This window comes from Eubalaena glacialis, chromosome 1 (assembly GCF_028564815.1).
Source record: "Eubalaena glacialis isolate mEubGla1 chromosome 1, mEubGla1.1.hap2.+ XY, whole genome shotgun sequence".
NCBI classification, from domain to species: domain Eukaryota; kingdom Metazoa; phylum Chordata; class Mammalia; order Artiodactyla; family Balaenidae; genus Eubalaena; species Eubalaena glacialis.
The window spans coordinates 202,818,985-202,838,497 of record NC_083716.1 but is presented as its reverse complement, the minus strand read 5'-3'; the positions used below and the strand labels follow the sequence as shown (position 1 = coordinate 202,838,497).

The window sequence follows — 19,513 nt, the reverse complement described above, 5'->3', positions numbered from 1 at the left end:
TTTCAATAGCCAGGTCATGGAAGCAACCTAAATGCCCATCGACAGACGAATGGATAAAGAAGATGTGGTACATATATACAATGGAATATTACTCAGCCATAAAAAGGAACGAATTTGGGTCATTTGTTGAGACGTGGATGGATCTAAAGACTGTCATACAGAGTGAAGTAAGTCAGAAAGAGAAAAACAAATATCGTATATTAACGCATATATGTGGAACCTAGAAAAATGGTACAGATGAACTGGTTTACAGGGCAGAAATTGAGACACAGATGTAGAGAACAAACGTATGGACACCAAGGGGGGAAAGCAGCGGCGGGGGGGGGGAGGGGTTGATGAATTGGAAATTGGGATTGACATGTATACACTGATGTTTATAAAACTGATGACTAATAAGAGCCTGCTGTATAAAAAAAATAAAATAAAATTCAAAAATTCAAAAAAAAAAAAGAATGTGCTTTGCCCACTGCTGGATACATGACAGAGGGGGGTCAATTTCTTTTCTCACCTTCCCACTCACACCAGCATTTCAGCTTTGATGGTGTCCTTACCCAGCCCTGGACACTGTGCTCCACAATGCTGTTCTCTGTACTCCCACAGGCCTTTGATCATAGTTCACGTACCACTTACCCTATTTTGTATGTATCCTATTTATTTTAAGCAATTTAGATGTAATTATTTTGAGTAATTAGTCTTTTCTCTCTTTCTAGATTAAAAACACGTCAAGGACAGAGGTTTGATCTTGTTCATCTTCTTATCTCTCAATGCATATAGTATTATGTACTGAACATAATAGGAACTCTATAAATGTGTACTAAGTTGAATTGTATAATTTTACATGTTTTATGCAAGTTTTAAAATAAAAAAACGTTTTGCTTTAAGGATTAAAAGACTTAGAAGCAGAACAGAGAATTACCATACTGCAAATACAGTATAGCCCCCTAGCACCCAACACAGGTCTTGAAATACAGTCAGTGTTCCCTAAATTGTGTTGATTAACTTGTGTGTCACAGACTGAACACCTAGTATGGTGAATACAGTGTTCAAAAATAAGTGTTTTTAGTCAAAAAAGACTTGGACAAAAGAGATGTCAGTAATATCTACTTAAACCCATCATTACTACTGGAAAAAAATGCCCAAAGAAAATCGGTTCTAATGGTATTGAACAGCAAAATTATTCTGCTCTGGAATATGAGTTTTAGTTTTAATAGGTTTGTAGTCTCTGTTTCCAAAGAAACTAAAACCTGAGAAATTGAGCTTAAATTGTATGCACAAATGTATAATGACTTTTAGGATGCTTTAGCTGAACTGTATTCAATGAAAATAATTACGTTTCCCATTTTATTTGTGGTAAATAATATGAAGAGCTAATGTTTGAACAGATTAAAAATTAAATACATAATAATTTTTAACTATTTATCTTGAAAGTAAAAAAAAAAACCAAACTTTTATAATAGAGTACGAAAGTTATTACTGATGTAACTTTTAACAGTCGTTGCTGTTAATTCTTTAAAAATATATGTCAAAATGGTTAAGATCATGACCTGCTGTCAGAGAGACACCAGGGTTACATCTATAGCTTTAGACCTTGACCAAATTACTTAACCTCCAAATCTCCATTTGCTCACCTGTAATATGAAGATAACAGGAGTATCTATTTGAAGGGTTGCTGTAAAAATGAAATGATTAAATGATACTGATTGTAAAGCACTGTGCCTGGCACCAAAGTAAGGCCTTGATAAATGGCAGCCATAATCATCATCATTATTACAGAAGTTAAACTAGTTGCAATTATTTAGAACTTGGTTATATATTTTATATACATAAAATGTGTGATATCGGCGAGATATGTACATAAATCGCAGCTACCTTCTGGCAATATATTTTACGAAGCAGTCTTCTTCCAAAGGAGATCCCAAGGCGGCTAGAGACACTCCAGCCAAGTGGCACAGTCTTCACCCCTCGGGCGCGCGGATGGCTCTGTCGCGGGCCGGCTCCCCAGGCTGTGCGGCGGCCGGGCGGTGCTCAGCGGGCGCGGGCCTGGGGCGGGCGCCGGAGTCCGGACGGCGCGGCGCGGCGCGGCGGGCCCCGGACAAGCCTCCCGCGCCGCCCCGCCCGCTCGGCTGGGATGAGTGACGGCGACAACAGGTGCGGCGCGGCGTCCGCGGCTTCTCCGGAGCCCCCGAGTTTGGCGCGTTAGGCCCCCGGGGGTCAGACTTTGACTCTGCAAACTGGCCGCCTCGCCCCGCACCAGCCTTCCGAAGTCGCCCCTCAACAGGCTTCTTGCACCTTAGTAAGCCTGAGGTCACCTCCACCTCTCGAAACCCACCAGTCCCAGAGGCCAACTTTTCTCCAAAGGGGAGGAGAAGGAAAGGCGTGAAAGGCGTGCGGTGCATGGAACTCTACATAACCGTTCGCTCTCTCCTCCCCAGCCGTCCGAAAACAGGCGAGAGTGGCTCCAGAAGGGAGCCCTCGCTCCGCACACCTCACGCCCGCCCCGACCTGCTGTACGCTCTGCCCCTGAGACGGCCCAGCTCTGAGACCACGGGCCACCGCCGAAACCTGCCCGCCCGCGCCCCTCCCAGGCTTGCGGCGCCCGCCCGCACTGCCGTCCGCCGCCCTAGGCGACGCCGTCAGCCCCTCCCCACCCCCACCCCCCCCACCCCCCCTCCCCAGGTGGCAGGTTCAGGCCCCGGGTCCGAGTCTGCGGCCCTGCAGCTGCCACCAACGCCGTCGCCGCCAGGGGGAGAGAGTCTCCGTCGGGAAACGTGGTGTTGCTTCCTGGGTGTGAAGGTGCTTTCAAACTTTAGGTTTCTGTTCCTTTCCCCCTGGCTTTTGAAGAACAGAGAGGAAGATGGAGACCGAGTCCGGGGCGGTGAGTACGGCGGTCAAGGCCCAGGGTCCTGGGCCCCGGGGTAGTGGGGAGAAGGAGCAATGTGGACTCCGTCTGTGAGGGGCTGGAAGGGCGAGTCTAGAGCCTGCGATTTTGTCGGGAAGTAACGTGGTCAGGGAGCCCCATCGACTGCTGCGAAGAGCGGCCCGCCTGCAGGCCCCGTCGGGTTGTGTCGTGGGGTCGGGAAGGTGCGGCCACCGGGCCTGGACGGGGTGTAGACGGGATGGGAGACCTCGGCAGCGACCGGGAGGCGGTGGGTGGCTGGGCCCTGTGCACCAGGCCGGGTCCAGGCTAGAGAAACAGCTTTCCCGCCGAAATTAGGCTCGCTGCGTCTTTGACGCTCACTCCCACCGGACTCCGCCTAGCCGCCCCGCCTGAGGCGTTGCCCCGGCGGCTGACGCCTCCTCTCCTCGACTGGTCAGCGGGGACCAGAAGGCCCGAGAGACCTGGCGGGGGGCGGGGGCGGGGCTGGGTAGCGGGGACCTGTGCCCAGGTCGGACCGGAACCTCTAGCACCAGGTGCGAGCCCAAGCCAGGCAGGGCCGGGCGGGGGAGGGGCGGGAGACCGCTTAGGCCCGAGGGGCTGCGGCAACGTGCCGCCGCGCCCCACCCGGCGCCCGCCGGCAGCCAATCAGCGAGCGCCACGCGAGGCTCGCCTGGCAGGCTGCACACTAGGCCGGCGTCGGAGTCGGTGCCGTTGAGGGTTCCCGCCAGTGCTGCTGGCGGGTTTGCAGGGCAAAATTTCTCGCTGGCTAGCCTTCTTTTCCCTCCCGCACTTTGGTGGGGAGGGAGTGGATCCTCGAGGCAGTGATCAAGTTCACGATGACCCGAGAGAACCCAAGGAAGTTGTCGCCTCAGCCATTTCCCCCAGCGCCTCAGCTTGCTGGCTTCGGAGGGGAAGGAGCACGGAGGCCGTAACTGCGACGGTTAGCCCGCCCTTTTCCTGTTGTCTTTGTTGGCGAAGTAGATGATAGATTTCGAGGTTAATCTTAGAGGGGAGGAGGCAGTGGGGGCACATTACTTTGGAGGAAATTTTAAATAAACTAGTACTAGAAGTTTTACTAAGGACCCTTACTGCTAACCCCAAAACAGCACCAGTCTAAGTGCTTTTCATACATTTGCAAAATTATTGCCAGCAGAATTTGAGGCTTTCTTAATTAACTCAGTGAATCGCTAACCTTCTCTGAGGAACTTAAAGATCGCCTCTACCTGAGCCTTGTTACTACCAAGATTAAAATATTTTCTAGGCTATTATTCATGTTGTAGTCTTCAGCCCACCCACAACCTAAGGGTTGGCATATCGTGAGCAGGAAGAAATTACTCATTTATTCATTCGTTCAACAAATATTTATTGAACACGGGCTATATATGGTCCCTGCTTTAGATGCTGCGGTGAACAAAACAGGCAAAACCCTCCTCTTTCTTGAACGTTACATTATAGTGGAAAGAGACAGACAACAAACATAATAAATAAATTACATGGTATTACATGTTGGTAAGTGGTAAGGAGAAAAATAAAACAGTTGGCACCCACAATAGGAGTCTTAGAAAATGAAGAATCAAGTGAGTGGTATGTAAAAAGTTCGTGTTTTTCCTTCCTTGCTATCATTTAACTGATTTCTCAAGATTGGAAATAAAGCACTCTGTTCTCTTCCATTCACGTCATTCCTCTCTTAATGAAAACTAATGGAGTTGACTTTTATTTAAACAAATTTGGAAAAAAAGTGTTCATCCATTGAATTCATTTTGTTTTTAAGAAGAGAATTTCATGAAGATTGATTTTTTTTTTTTAACTTTGCAAATAGGTAATGACTACATTCTGTAACCCGGCAGAGAGAAAAGATTGTATCTACCAGAGCTGTTCTGTTATCTCTAGCAATACAAGTCCACAGTTGAAAAGTAAAACTAAGCATCCCAGAATCATCCAGTCTGGGCACTACGTCTTACAAGTAAAGTGACTGAAGTTACAAATAACGTCCAAATGCCCAGGGAGGATGCTGTTAGGATTCCCAGTTTTTTTAATTGGCAACTACAACATAGCAATTATTAAATATGATGACTCTGTGGTTTAAGAGATGTTTTTATGAACTCCCTTACTAAGGAGTGTTTTTCCCCCTTAAGACTAGATGGAGAATAGAGCCCATAAGGTCCAGCCTATAGCCCCATAGTCACTACTGGCCTACTCATTTCTCTGTACATCTTGCAGACATTAATTTAGGGATTATGGTTTTATTGGCCAATGAAGTGAAAGGAGAGCAAATGTGAAAAAGGACAACTCCATTATCTAAGTTGGAAATTCATTTTCATGAATTTGTTTCTCAGAGAATTTAAATCATTAACTCCACGCTTTTTGAAGCACTCATTTAGGGTCTCAAAAGTCTGTTTCGTGTTCCCAGAAGAGAATAATTAGCAAGTTCTTAAATTGGTTTCTCTTTAAAATTCTATCCTCAAGCCTTGTTTTTTTTCAGATGTACCTTAAGAGTCTACTATCTTGCCATTGTGCGAAGGCGTATATGTTAATATATATTTATTAAAATCTAAATTAGGTCCCCTGACTTAGAATTGTGAACATATGAATATGAGCTCAATTCTTTAGCATAAAGAAAAAATTAGTATAAAAAATTTTAGTATAAAAATTTATACCTACGAGTTATAGGTATACAATTTTTTTTTTTTTAACGAAATCGGTCCACTTTTCCAATTGCCAAGTGCATTTTAAAAATTTGACTTTAGAGTTGAAAAACTGAACTTGTGTCAGAGTCTGTTTACTTGTCAATGCCCTTTAGCCAAAGACCACCACAAATACACCTGCAGTTTATTAAAGTTGGATCTTCTGAATTAACAACAAGGAAGAACATACACCATGCGGCCTCTCAGCAGGAAGGTGTTAGAAGAACTTATTATAGGATTTAAGCTTATATTAAGCACTTTTTAGAGAGGGTTTAATGAAGAAGGCTTTACTCTGAAATACGTGTTGTCAGGAAGTGGGAGTAATTCTATGATTGGGTATGTTAATTCTTACCTAGGAGACAAGAAAAATAGATTGAAGCTAAAGCTGTGATTGATAAAGAAGGAGCGGTCTTATCAGGCAGGATAGAAGGACGTTTGGTCATTTTTGTGGCTTGGGCAATGCTTTTGTTTTTGTCAATGTACAGATATGATTATGGAGTGGTCTTGTTTTTATCTTCATCCATCACAATCACAGAGGAGCCTTGCCCGATGTTGGTGTTCTGTTAACAAGAGAACACCACAGCCTAGCTGTGAGTTCCCGGCCAACTCCTAACAACACCAGGGCCTAGTTGGTTGTGCCAGGCCAGCTCCTAGCTGTCCAGGGTTACTCTTCTCTTTTTCAAACTTCTTTTTGAGTTTAATATTCCTCCTTAATGCTTATAATATTTAAATAGTACAGTTAATAATAACTAACATATGTATGTTTAAATAATATATTTAAGATTTAAGATCGTCTCTGTAGAGGAATGAATTCTACATTTCTTATATTTTTGTTGCCCCCAAAAGTTATTAGCTCTAATTATAATCTTCATAATATTAGCATAAAATTAAAGTCTGAAATACTACATTGTGTCAATGACTTACCTTTTGAAGGATATATGCTTTCATCCTGCATCAAAACTTATACCCAGTACTAAGAGTTTAAAAGAATTTTATTTTACAGCAAACATCAAATCAGACGCAAACAGATTCATTATCTCCATCCCCTAATCCTGTGTCACCTGTGCCTTTGAATAACCCAACGAGTGCCCCAAGATATGGAACAGTGATCCCTAATCGCATCTTTGTAGGAGGAATCGACTTTAAGGTACCTAATTATGCATGCAACGTAGTGTATTCTTTGTATTAGAAGTGTTTTATTTCTCAGAAATTGTTTCTTCCTGCAACTTTAAAAATAATAACATATTTGCTATTTGCATAATGATTAGTAGGTTTCAAATTGTCTTAATATAAAGAATCTTTTCAACAACAATGTAGGTTAAATAGAGTATATGTAATTGTCCAATTTCACATACAAGGAAATTGAGGCTCACTGACATATCTATAGGCTCCTAGCTACTTAGTGACAAAGTGAAAACTAGAATTCTATTTTTCTGACTCATATCTCCACATGCTTTATTTCACCATATCACACTAATTATACTTTTTTACTCTAATAACCCAAATAATGAGTGATTATAATTTTCTAAAGAAGACTCAATTAAGGAAAAAGAAAACAAAAACACAGCAGTTTTATGAAATCCTGTTTCTTTATCCCAACTTTCATCTTAGGCTCCTGAGTAACTTCCTAAACTTCTATCTTTTGCAGGTTGCTTTCTATCACCTAATTTAGAATTTGATCACTAAAAAAGGCCTGTGTCTTAGTCAGAATAAAGCATTTTAACAGTAATATGTTTAAATAATGTAATCAGCCATTTCACTCTTTCAGAGAGGCATAGTTTTGTGAGATGTTTTGCAGCACCCCCATGTGGGAGGTGGTAGTTAAACACCTACAGGAAAGGCAAGCATGGATAATTTAGGAACACTCTTACTTCCAAGTGGATATATCGAAGGATTTCCAAGCTTCCATATTACATACTGGAAATTTCAGGGAGAGTTGTCTTAATAAAAAAAAAAAAACTTGTGCAATTAGGATATGATATTTGACATTTAATACTCGCTATTTTCCAATGATCAATCTCTCACAATTTGTATGGAATTACTTTTTTCCTGCTCAAGATAAATGTTACACTTAATGTATTTGTCAAAACTGTGAGTCTTAAGCAAGTATGTGATTGGTTCACTAAAAATAAATTAAGGAAAATAATTTCTTATGAAATGCTTATTTTTAAAAAAATTTTCTGTTTCTGTAGAAAATATTAATAGCTGACCATAAATATTCAAGTTGAATATTCTTGTTCAGAATTTATATTATATTAGCTTAGTATATTTTTAAATAAATAATCAATAAATGTAATAATTTATATGGCTAGGTTAGTGTAGGTTTTTATTGAAGCCAATCAGCTACAATATGAACTTTGGGGGCCATTGTTACAATACAGTCATAGCTTTAACATAACTGCTAGGGTTCTCTCCCTCATACTTATACCTTTCGAAAAACCATAGGTAATTTCCAGCAAGGAAATAGTTTACCATAGTAGCAAGCAGTCTCAAACTTTTTAAAATTCTTCTTTTTAGAACCCTACAGCCCATCCCTTTTAATATTTAATCATCTTGACTTTTAATCTCCTTACTTTTTCAGCAAAGAAATGGAGCTGCAAAATTGAGCTAGTGATTTTTCTATCAGAGAATAGTTTGAATTAATTTGTTTTCAAGTCTCTAATAGAAACCTTATTCTGACATTGATTCCATTTTGTGTTTATTGAAATGAGGCAGTCAGTTATTCTCAGATTAACTCAGTATTTGTCATCATCCAGTTTAGCAGGCTTTAGGTTACCAACTAAAAACCAGTAAGTAGTGAGGTAGCAGTGGAACTCAAGAAATATTGCTCTGCTGTTAAGCATGTCTTTTCCTAGATATATGAAGAAAAAATTTTTCTATGGATATTTAAAGTTCCTCTTGGGGGCAAACACTTATAGGTGAACCAGAAAATGAAATTGCAATGAGTTTAGTGCGAATACTCTAGAGAAAGGTGATATGGGTCTATTATGAGACTATTTCATTAAAACCAGATATGCCAAACCATCTTTGTAGACATCTTGTACATGATAATCTAATTATGACTCAATTTTTTTTGCATGTCATCATAATGTCTGTATTTAGCTGACATGTGTATTGAGTACAGATAAAGCATCTAAAAACTTTAAATCTTGTAGCCTCTCTGTTGTTATCACAAATTGAGTTCAGGTACTTTTGGAAATATATTTCCTTCCTAAGACCTTACTTTTCCTGGGGACTCTGCTGATTAAAATAGAGTGACTGGTATAGGCCAGCATAACCTAGTTCCACTGCTATGACTGTGGGCCTCTCTGAACCACAGGAACCAATAGTAGTATCCCCTTAGTATAGTTATAGCCATGCCTAGTACAATTTTATTAAAAACTGGCTAACTAGAGAACAAGAATTCCTTTAAATAGTGAGCCTTCTTTGTAGTTTTTTAAAAATTCAGCTTAAAATATTTTATTGCGGTGTAATATTTTAACAACATAGTATTAACAACTCTGCATAAAGCAAAGTATTCATATTGATTTAATAACCTAGTGGTTTCATGCACTGTTTTTATGATGAGAGGCATTCTTATATCCATATTGTTATTTATGTTACCTTTTGTGTCTCCAAACCAAGCATAGTTGTTTCATCTTTTATCAATTAACATGGTTTTTGTGTGTTTTCTTTTTATACCATTAGACGCATGAAAATGATTTAAGAAAATTTTTTTCCCAGTATGGGTCTGTAAAAGAAGTGAAGATTGTAAATGACAGAGCTGGAGTGTCCAAAGGGTTAGTATCACTATAGATAGTACATAGAATTGACAATTGTATTTTTATTGGATTACTAGGTTTTGTATACTAACTTACTTTGGTTCCATTTTTTAAAAGAGAGTTTCATGCCTTCTTCTTTCCTCCTACCTTTTGATTTCAGTGTGTGTGTGTTTGTGTATTTTGGAGGAATGGTGACACTATAATATTCCTTAATTTGTTGGAAAGTTATTCTTGCAAAGGCTGAGGGACCATTCATTGTTAGGTAATAAGCACTTAATGTCGAGTAGCTGTTGTCCAGTAGCCAAGGAACCAGAAGCTAACGGAATCTGATATTTTTGGAGTTGTATACCTGCTTTGGACTAGAGAGAACTTTACTTGAAAAAGGCTGACACAAAAGAATGTCCATAGGTTGTGCCTCAAAGACCTAATTAGGGGACTAATCTGAGAAATATAACTCTTAATGAGAATGATTTTTAATTGCCAAATCAAGGAGAATGAAAATTAAGGGAAAAAAGCAGTAGGATTTGTCTAGAACTGTCTAGTGCCCTTAGAGCTGTTTCAGTGGATTGGTATATTCAAAAGCCAAATACCAGAGAAGAAAAAGGTAGTTTGCATAGGGTACTCGCTTAAGAAGTTTGACTGCAAAGTTAAAGAAATCGATGAAGGATTATGTTTGTTTGCTTGAAAAAAAGGCAATATATACATACTTAGAGGCATAAAAGAAGGGACCAATAAGGTGGAAGGAAAATTATATTAGTGGGAAACTACATGCAAGTATGACAGGTGGACACTTTGGAAGAGATGAGATCCTGCAGAGGTTATTTTTAAACAAATGAGATATTTCCTGAGACTGACAATATTAGGATGAAGTGAGATTGTACCTCTTTTATTTGGCTTAATAGAATTTGTAATATACATTTTTTAATCATTGAAAAACACACATAGAAATGTAGACTGTATTTTATGCTTTTTTCCACTGGGTGGTATATGTGTTCTACCAAAAAAATAAAACTAATAATAGCGTAAAAATATTTCTTTAGCCGTTGTTTAATGTTTGGGCAAATAGAAAAAAAGAAATTCCTATGTTGAAAAAGAAAATTCATATATAATACAGTAATTATGAATTGAAGAAAACAGTAAATGTTTACTAATTACACAATACATAATTACATAATAGTAATTATGAATTGAGGAAAATAGTAGTTTAGCACTACTCAGAAGAGTTTCCTTAAGTTATCCAAATAGATATTACATTTTGGGGGGATATACTTTTTATTTCTTTCATTCCTTTTTTTCTACCTATTTTGGCTTTTTGGACATGGCATACATTGTGTATTTGTGTCTTGATCATATGATTTATACTCTGAAGGTAACAAGTATATATGAAAAAGCAGATATAAAGTCTGGGTTGTATGTATTTTTAATTGATTTTATTTGGGAAATATACTAATAGTTGCATTATCAGTTTACATATGCTGATAATAGTAAATAATATGTTTGTATACTCGTTTACCAACATAAAAAATTTTATTATGTTGAAACTTTTAAATTTTTAAAGGTTTTTTTCTACTTTGATTTCTATTTAGACCAAACTTCTATCATTTTAAAAGGAGATTACTGCTCTGGACTGAAATTTATTGCATCCCAATTTGTAAACCAGAATACAAATCTCTCATGCTTTCCTGCCTTACTTACAGCTCAGGTCTGAAACTGTTTCAAGATCCCCTGGGTTTTTTTTTTTTCTTTTAGGCCCCTCCCTTTAAGAGGAGGTGACAGTGTTAAGCTGTGAATGATTCTCCTAAGTTTTGCATACTGGTGCACCAAGGAAAAATGTTCACTCCTACCATGGCCCATTCTTTCTTTTTTGTTTTTTTTCTTTTCTTGACTGCGCCTTGAGGCATGTGGGATGTTCCCCGACCAGGGATCGAACCCATGCCCCCTGCACTGGGAGTGCAGAGTCTTAACCACTGGACTGCCAGGGAAGTCCCCCCCAATGGCCCATTCTTAAAAAAAAAAAAGAAAAAAATTTTAATCTTAATATAATTCCAATGTAATGTTCTGAGATAATAATTAATGCATTTATTTAGGTATGGCTTTGTCACTTTTGAAACACAAGAAGATGCACAAAAAATTTTACAAGAGGTAAGATATTTTGGTGTATTTAACTTAATTTTTAGAACTTCTTTCTTTGAAACTAATCCTTTAAGGTATTAATTTAATAATAGTAGGGTTCCAGTACAATGATTGATTGCTAAAAAAAAAAAAAAAAAAAATTTTATCTTCTTTGCATCTTAAGATTGACATTGGTCTCCAAAAAAATGAATTAAAAAAAAAAGATTAAAGAGAAACTTTATCTGCAGAAAAACAAATTCCAAATAATTACGTAAGTATGGTTGTGAAGTTACAATTTTTCACTTTATTTGCTTAAACTAAGAATTTAAGGATGTATCTTTCCTGAAGTGTTAATAGCACTTTGAATTCCTAAAAAACACTACAAATGTAGATTCCTAGAGTGAGGTTATCTGAGATTATTTCCCTCCTCTGAAAAACTTTATAAAAACTAAGAGCATTCATAGAAAAAGTCTATAGCCTGCAGTTACGTATATAATAACTTTAAATTTGGCAAGTGTAACATTTAAATTTTTTAGGAAAAAATTTTATTTAAATTGTATTTTAGTCATATGCAGTCGATTCTCATTATTTGTAGTGGTGTGTTCTATAAAATCACCATGAACACTGAATTAGCAAATATTGAAGTGCTGCACCTAGAAAAATACAGGGCTAGGTTCCCACAAGCTTCTGCACACAATATTTTCATCAGCCAATCAATACGTAACTTTGTCTTATGTGTGCTTCTGTTTAAAGATATTATATTTAATTTATATTTTTGATTCATTAACACTGAACTCGTGGCCAACAGCACTATAACTCATGCCTGAATTAAACCCAGCTAGCACATATTTTCTCCATTAAGGCACATGACAGTCTTTTTGCACTTAGGAACACTAACAAGCACTTCAGCACTACACTTGAGGGCCATTTTAAATAGCAAAAATACCAACATAAGGCACAAAAATGTGAAAAACATGACACGAAATAGAACATGAAAAGGACAATTGTTTACAGTATAAAAAATGGAAAAAGAAAACAGAGTCTCACCCTGTTTGACCTTAGCTGGGACCATGTGTGTAAGGTGACTCAGATTTTTCACCTCTCTGCTCACATACACTAATAACTAGTAAATCGCCAGATGAGGAATTAGGGTCAGAGCATTGGAACCAAGATTCACACCCAGATCTATTTAAATCCAAAGACTTTGCCCTTTCCACTATGCCTTGCCACTTTCAAAGAATGATAATAAAATAATTTATTTTTTCTTATTTTAGGCTGAAAAACTTAATTACAGGGATAAGAAACTGAACATTGGTCCAGCAATAAGAAAACAACAAGTAGGGATCCCTCGTATGTATTGAGAACTAATGTATTTTTCAATATTTTTGCATGGTTCTTTTTTGAAATATTAGACTTTTAATAGAACTTCATTAAAATATCAGCTTTCTTTCATTTAATAAAGTAAATTTAGTGAAGTTGGTGGTCAAATGAATATTTCTTACCACAAATTAAAATATATTAGTTTTCAGGGTGGGGGGGCTAGGCAAAATTTATATAAATAATGATGTTTAACTATATTCCATATAGTTACATCTTTAAAGGAAAAATCTTTTATGATAAAAATATAGTTTAAAATTACAAAAATTAAAAGTAGTTAATTACTATTTAGAAAATTTTCTAATTAACAAAGTAACTTAAAATTAGAGTAAAATTACAGAAAGTGAAAATATAGAACGAATATCAGAAACTGGGTGTATGGTACGTACTGTAACCCAACCACATGTATCATAATTAACAGAGGAAACAATCCCTAAAGCTTTAGGAATTGGCTAAGTTAGATGCCTTCCTCAAATTTTGGTAATGCTTTCGACTCTACTCTTTTTTTCCTCACTCTTCCCATTTATCAAGTTAGACATCTTTACAGTTAAATGTTACCTATAATATTTATTAAAATCTCCAACAGAATCTTTGGCTAGAAGGAGAAACTTTGCATAAAATTTGTAACTCAATTTTTTATTCTTCCTTAGCTGTGTCCTAGTGTCTGCTGGGATGTTTAAAACATTAGGTAGATATTGTACATCTGTTAAGAAATTAATAGATTGTGCTCATTTGGACTGTTCTGTTCTTGACTTAGAAGTTAACAGATATCAAGTTTAATTTTGACTTAGTATTTGTTAATTTAGAGGATAACTGAAGTGTCCTTAATAAGTTGATACTCCAAAATGGAATGCAGTAAATATGGCAGAATGCTGAATATTTTCAGACTACTATTGTTAGTTGCAAGAGTTAAGCTATAACATGTAATAACAGTTCTTTAGCCCATTATCACCATCAGTAGGAATAACTAGTAATGTTCATATTATGACCCACAAGTTGCTAAAAATAGAACATAAATCAGCACTATGCTGAATGCTTTCAAACAGATGAATAGTTATTTAAGAACTGTTCAGCGCAATGGTCAATGTTATGGGTTTTCATTTATTTCATTTAATCTTTACAGCAATCTGTGAGGTATTATTAGTTCTATTTTTGTAAATAGAAAATCAGCTTAGAAAGGTAAAGTCATTGTTTTAGAAACATTTCTGCTGAAATAATCTTAAATGTAGAGAAGAGTTAATCTGGGCATGCTGTGGGTCTTAACCCAATGGCACCATACCAGAATTATAAATTTTCTTTAAATTTTTTAATTTTCTTTAAAGTCTCATGGTTTATGTAAAACTTCATGCACAATTTGGATTCTGTTCTATAACACTGTATTGTTTATTAAAATGTTTCCTAAAAATAATTGTTTGAATAAGACTGATTCTGTAAGAAGATCACCGTGTTCAGCCTGTGCCTTTTCATATTTCGTGACGTAACCATGCTAGGCCCAAATTTGAGAAGTATGGGGTTAAATAACTTAACCAAATGGTAGCATTAGCCTTCAAATCCAGGACAGTTTGACTCCAAAGCTCTTTTTACTTTTCTACAAAGAAAGAATAAGTATTAAAGATTTATTTACAAAATATAAGGGATTCTTATCTCATTTTTTTTCAAATCTATCACTTCTTTTCCATCTCCATTACCAATATTCTAGACCCAGCTACCCACTTTGCTTGCCTTAATTTCTAGAAAAGCCTCCTAACTTGTCTCTCTGAATCCAGTCACGCTGCCTTCCAGCCTGTCACACACAAGGCAGCCAGAGTGATCTTTCAGACGTGCACATCTTATCATGTTATTCTCTGCTTATTTCGAGCTGTTCTTCTCTTTTCTTTCCACGCTTTAGCCATCTAGCCTTCCCTCAGTTTCAGAACATAACCATATTCCTGATATACTATTTTCTTTACCTAGAATGATCTTTGCCATCCCATTCGTTCTTTAAAGCTCAGCCCAAAACAAATGTCATTTCCTCACAGATGCTACACATATACATATATATATTTGAAATGTTCACCATTGTACCCTATACTACCTCTTCATGTCTTTATTAAAATTGTATTTAATTAATTGTGTAATTAGCTAATGACTGTCTTCCTTACCAGAACCTAACTAACTTCTATGAAGATAGAGGCCATGGCATGCCCAATTTTTTTCTTTTTTCTTTTTTCTTTTTGGCTGTATCACTAGGGCCTAGTTTAATGCCTTGTAATAGTAATCACTCAAAATTTATTTATTTAACAGATAAACCTGTGGTTCCTTGATGATCTTTGGAGGGAAATCCATCGACCTTCTGAATTGTGTGCAAAATTTTGTTTGAATATATGTACTTTTGAGAAAAGGGTCTGTGGCTTTCATCAGATTCTCAAAAGCATTGGATTAAGAACCACTAAAATATGCTATAACAATACTAGATGAAATGTGGTGAAAATATAAAAGCTGAGAAGTAGTAGTGCTATTTAGAGTGGCAGGCCAGTGCTGCTTACAGTGTGGTTTGCAGCCACCAACAGTTCACTTGGAATCTGTCAAAATGCAGTTCCTCAGGCCCTATCCCAGGCCTCCTGAATCAAAATCTCTTGAAAGACCTGGAATTTGTATTTTAATAAGCTGTCTAGGTTATTATAATGAATTTTAAATTTTGAGAAGCACTAGTGTAGTGGAAGGAGGAGGATTGCCAGTTCAGTAATTTACATAACCTGTTGGTCAAGTACTTAAATCTAACTTGGCATATAAAATTTTTAAAGTCTTCTGACAAAAAAGAATTTTTTTTTAATTTTGGGAGGAGGAGTATATATAACTTTCACCTGGGTAAAGAGATGAGGACCCAAAATTAGCAACATAAAGGTCCGTGGTCATGTTTGTAATAGCAGCAGTTGTAACAAAGGGAGACTAGAGAATAAAATATAGTCATAGCATGAGTGAGTGCTTGCTGATAGTAGATCCAAAGAATTTGTAAGGTGGAACAAGTGTCTTGAGGAAAGTTGAATTTTGTCTAATTTCACTGCCTCCATCTTATTTGGCCTTTTACGAATAGACAGTCTTACTAAGATCTTAGGAACTTCACTACAGTGTCTATAGTCTTCAGGAAACTCTAAATTATATGTAATTTATATTTGTAAAAATAATGACTTTGCTGATAATAATCTCAATTGTTAAGTTTTGTGTTTCATTATACTAGTATTAAAATCTGAATTGATGAATTTTTAGTATTCCTTATCAAACTTGTTTCTTTTTCTTTCATTTACCTTAAGCTAATAAAAGCTCTAAGGTAGTGAGTTTGAAAATATATATTTCAAAGATACTTTAACATATGGAATTTTTTAAAGAACTTATAACATTCAATTTTTACTGTAGCTATATATATGTGTTAAGATAAACATTTTCCATTGTTCAGAAATTACATTTTTAAATGTTAAACTGAACATTTCAATTATTACTATTTACACTTTGTTTTAGGTTCCAGTATAATGCCAGCAGCTGGAACAATGTATCTAACAACTTCAACTGGATATCCTTACACTTATCATAATGGTGTTGCTTATTTTCATACTCCAGAGGTAGCTTCTGTCCCACCACCTTGGCCTGTAAGTAATTTCGTTTTAGTAGGGTTTCCATCTATTACTATTAAATTTTTTATTTCTGAAATATTTCAACCACAGACAATTACAAATAATAACAGCCATGTAGCTACCACTCAAATTTAATAGAGGTTAACATTTTACCATATTTACTTAAGTTCTTTTAATAGGGGGAATAAAATATAACAAATTCAAGTAAAGTCTCCTTGCCCCAATTATCTTACCCTCTTTTCCTCCTTAGAGGTTAACCAGAGTATCTTTTCTGTCCATTTTACATGTTTTTACTACAAATGTAGATATCCTTAAACAAGAGATACATCGTATTGCTTTAGGCGGTTTTTAAACACTATATAAATAAGCTGTTTTCCTAGTCATCATTATGTTTTTGAGATTAAACCATGTTGATCCTAGCATATCTAGTTCATTTATTTAAATTTTTTATAATATTCCATTGTATGAGTGTATATTCCCCTATTGATGGACATTGTAAGTTTTTTCTACAAGCAAGACTACATTGAGGAAACTATACTCAATATTTTGTAATAACCTATAAGGGACAAGATTCAGAAAAAACAGTTATATATGCATAACTGAATCACTTTGCTGTACACCTGAAACTAAAACAACATTGTAAATCAACTATACGTCAATAAAAAAATTTAGTAAGATGAAGTATTTTCAATGCAGTTTTGAAATTGCATGTACTCTTTGTAAATTGCTTATGATTTTTTAAAATTTAACCATCGAGGTCCTATTTTTTATTCTAATCAATTTGCATGACTTAATGTAGAATCAAAACTTCATCATTTTATATATAAATTTTATACAGTATTATTTAATCTTTTTCATTCTTTCTGAGTTTAAAAGTTTTATAACTGAATCAATTGATTTTTTTCATTTTACTTCATCACTTAAAATTTTGCCCCACTAGATATCTGATAACTACTCAGATTTACTTTCTGCTAGTTATTCCATGAGTTCATTTCACTTTATACTTAACTCTTTAATCCGTTTGGAGCTTTCTTGGGGTATGTTCTATGGTCATATTCCACAAGTTCAGAGAATCACGTGTGGAGTTTTGTTTTGTTTTTTTCTGAACAAAAATGAGCAGAAGACCTAAATAGACATTTCTCCAAAAAAGACATACAGATGGCCAAGAAGCAGATGAAAAGCTGCTCAACATCACTAATTATTAGAGAAGTGCAAATCAAAACTACAATGAGGTATCACCTCACACCAGTTAGAATGGGCATCATCAGAAAATCTACAAACAACAAATGCTGGAAAGGGTGTGGAGAAAAGGGTACCCTCTTGCACTGTTGGTGGGAATGTAAATTGATACAGCCACTATGGAGAACAGTATGGAGGTTCCTTAAAAAACTAAAAATAAAATTACCGTATGATCCAGCAATCCCACTACTGGGCATATACCCAGAGAAAACCATAATTCAAAAAGACACATGCACCCCAATGTTCCTTGCAGCACTATTTACAATAGCCAGGTCATGGAAGCAACCTAAATGCCCATCGACAGATGAATGTATAAAGAAGTTGTGGTACATATATACAATGGAATATTAGTCAGCCATAAAAAGGAACGAAATTGAGTCATTTGTTGAGACGTGGATGGAGCTAGAGACTGTCATACAGAGTGAAGTAAGTCAGAAAGAGAAAAACAAATATTGTATATTAACGCATGTATGTGGAACCTAGAAAAATGGTACAGATGAACTGGTTTGCAGGGCAGAAATAGAGACACAGATGTAGAGAACAAACGTATGGACACCAAGGGGGGAAAGCCCCGGGGGTTGGGGATGGTGGTGTGCTGAATTGGGCGATTGGGATTGACATGTATACACTGATGTGTATAAAATTGATGACTAATAAGAACCTGCTGTATAAAAAAATAAATAAAATAAAATTCAAAAATTTAAAAAAATGGGCAGAACCAACCCCTACAGATCTACATTTAGTAGGTTTGAGAGTGAAATATATATATGTATGAATATAATTCTATAAATATAATTAATATATTGTTTATGATTATAATATATTGAATATATAAATACAATAAATACAATTATTTATTATAATACATTACCCTATTTAGAAAAGTTGCAAGTTGCATAACAGTAAATAAATAATAGAGTATAAAATTTTTTTAAGCAGACTACATTGAACATCTAGATTTTGTATGTATTGTGTGAGAGTTTGTCTAGGACAGTGATCTTCAAAGTTTTTTGCTTATATATCTAAAATTTTTTTGAAAAATTATGAATACTCTCATTTTTAAGTTGAAATCTGAAATTTACCATAATTTTAAATAGTTTAGACATATTATATATTGTAGGTTTGCTTTAGATATATATTTTATAAAAGTCTGTAGCTATAGATTTCATTTAAGACTGGAAAATGTCCTACATGTAGTGATGGATGTTAACTAGACACATTGTGGTTATCATTTCATTCTTTTTACATATATATATATAATCATTATATTATGCACCTGAAACTAGGATAATGTCATATGTCAAATATCTCGCAATAAAAAAAAGAAAAAAAGAATGGAAAATGCCTGCTCTATAATTCAGTTAACGAAACTAGTCAACCAAATAAAATTAGCCAACCAAATAAAACTTACTTTCTATTAGAAAATTCTGACTCTATTTTTAAGTTCAAATAAATGAATTAATATGTATCCCTGTGACCATCTTGTAATTTATTTTGTTCCCTGGATATGAAATAAGGTACCATCTCCCCCTTAATATTTCTTATACAAACTCCTTCTGCTTTGCTCTCTCCTGTTTCTCAAGGGCATTGCCTTCTTGAATTGTCTGTTTGTTTGACACTCTGTTAATGTTTACATTCCAGAACAAAGCATTATAGCAAGATCCAGAATGAGTGAGAGTGTGCCTTTCATAGTGAAGGGGAAAAGTATTGTAAAAGGGGAGTTTTGAAAAGAAGAATCCATTGTACACAGATACATTCACAGACAGATCAAATCAGAAAGGAGACCATATGAAATATCTGAAAATTAATACTCTTAAACCTATTCATGCTCATGCACCACTGGAAGATTTTTGT

The 19,513-nt window shown here is 36.1% G+C and overlaps 1 protein-coding gene across 1 annotated transcript in view; it reads left to right on the top strand.

Annotated features, from left to right (window-relative positions):
* Nucleotides 1-2,854: 2,854 nt before the first annotated feature.
* Nucleotides 2,855-19,513, top strand: part of BOLL (boule homolog, RNA binding protein) — a 30,762-nt gene continuing 14,103 nt past the window's right edge. Inside the window, exons 1-6 of the mRNA XM_061203713.1 lie at nucleotides 2,855-2,875; nucleotides 6,566-6,709; nucleotides 9,250-9,341; nucleotides 11,411-11,465; nucleotides 12,710-12,785; nucleotides 16,308-16,435. Coding sequence (XP_061059696.1) covers nucleotides 2,855-2,875; nucleotides 6,566-6,709; nucleotides 9,250-9,341; nucleotides 11,411-11,465; nucleotides 12,710-12,785; nucleotides 16,308-16,435 — 516 coding nt within the window. The remainder of the gene's footprint in view (nucleotides 2,876-6,565; nucleotides 6,710-9,249; nucleotides 9,342-11,410; nucleotides 11,466-12,709; nucleotides 12,786-16,307; nucleotides 16,436-19,513) is intronic.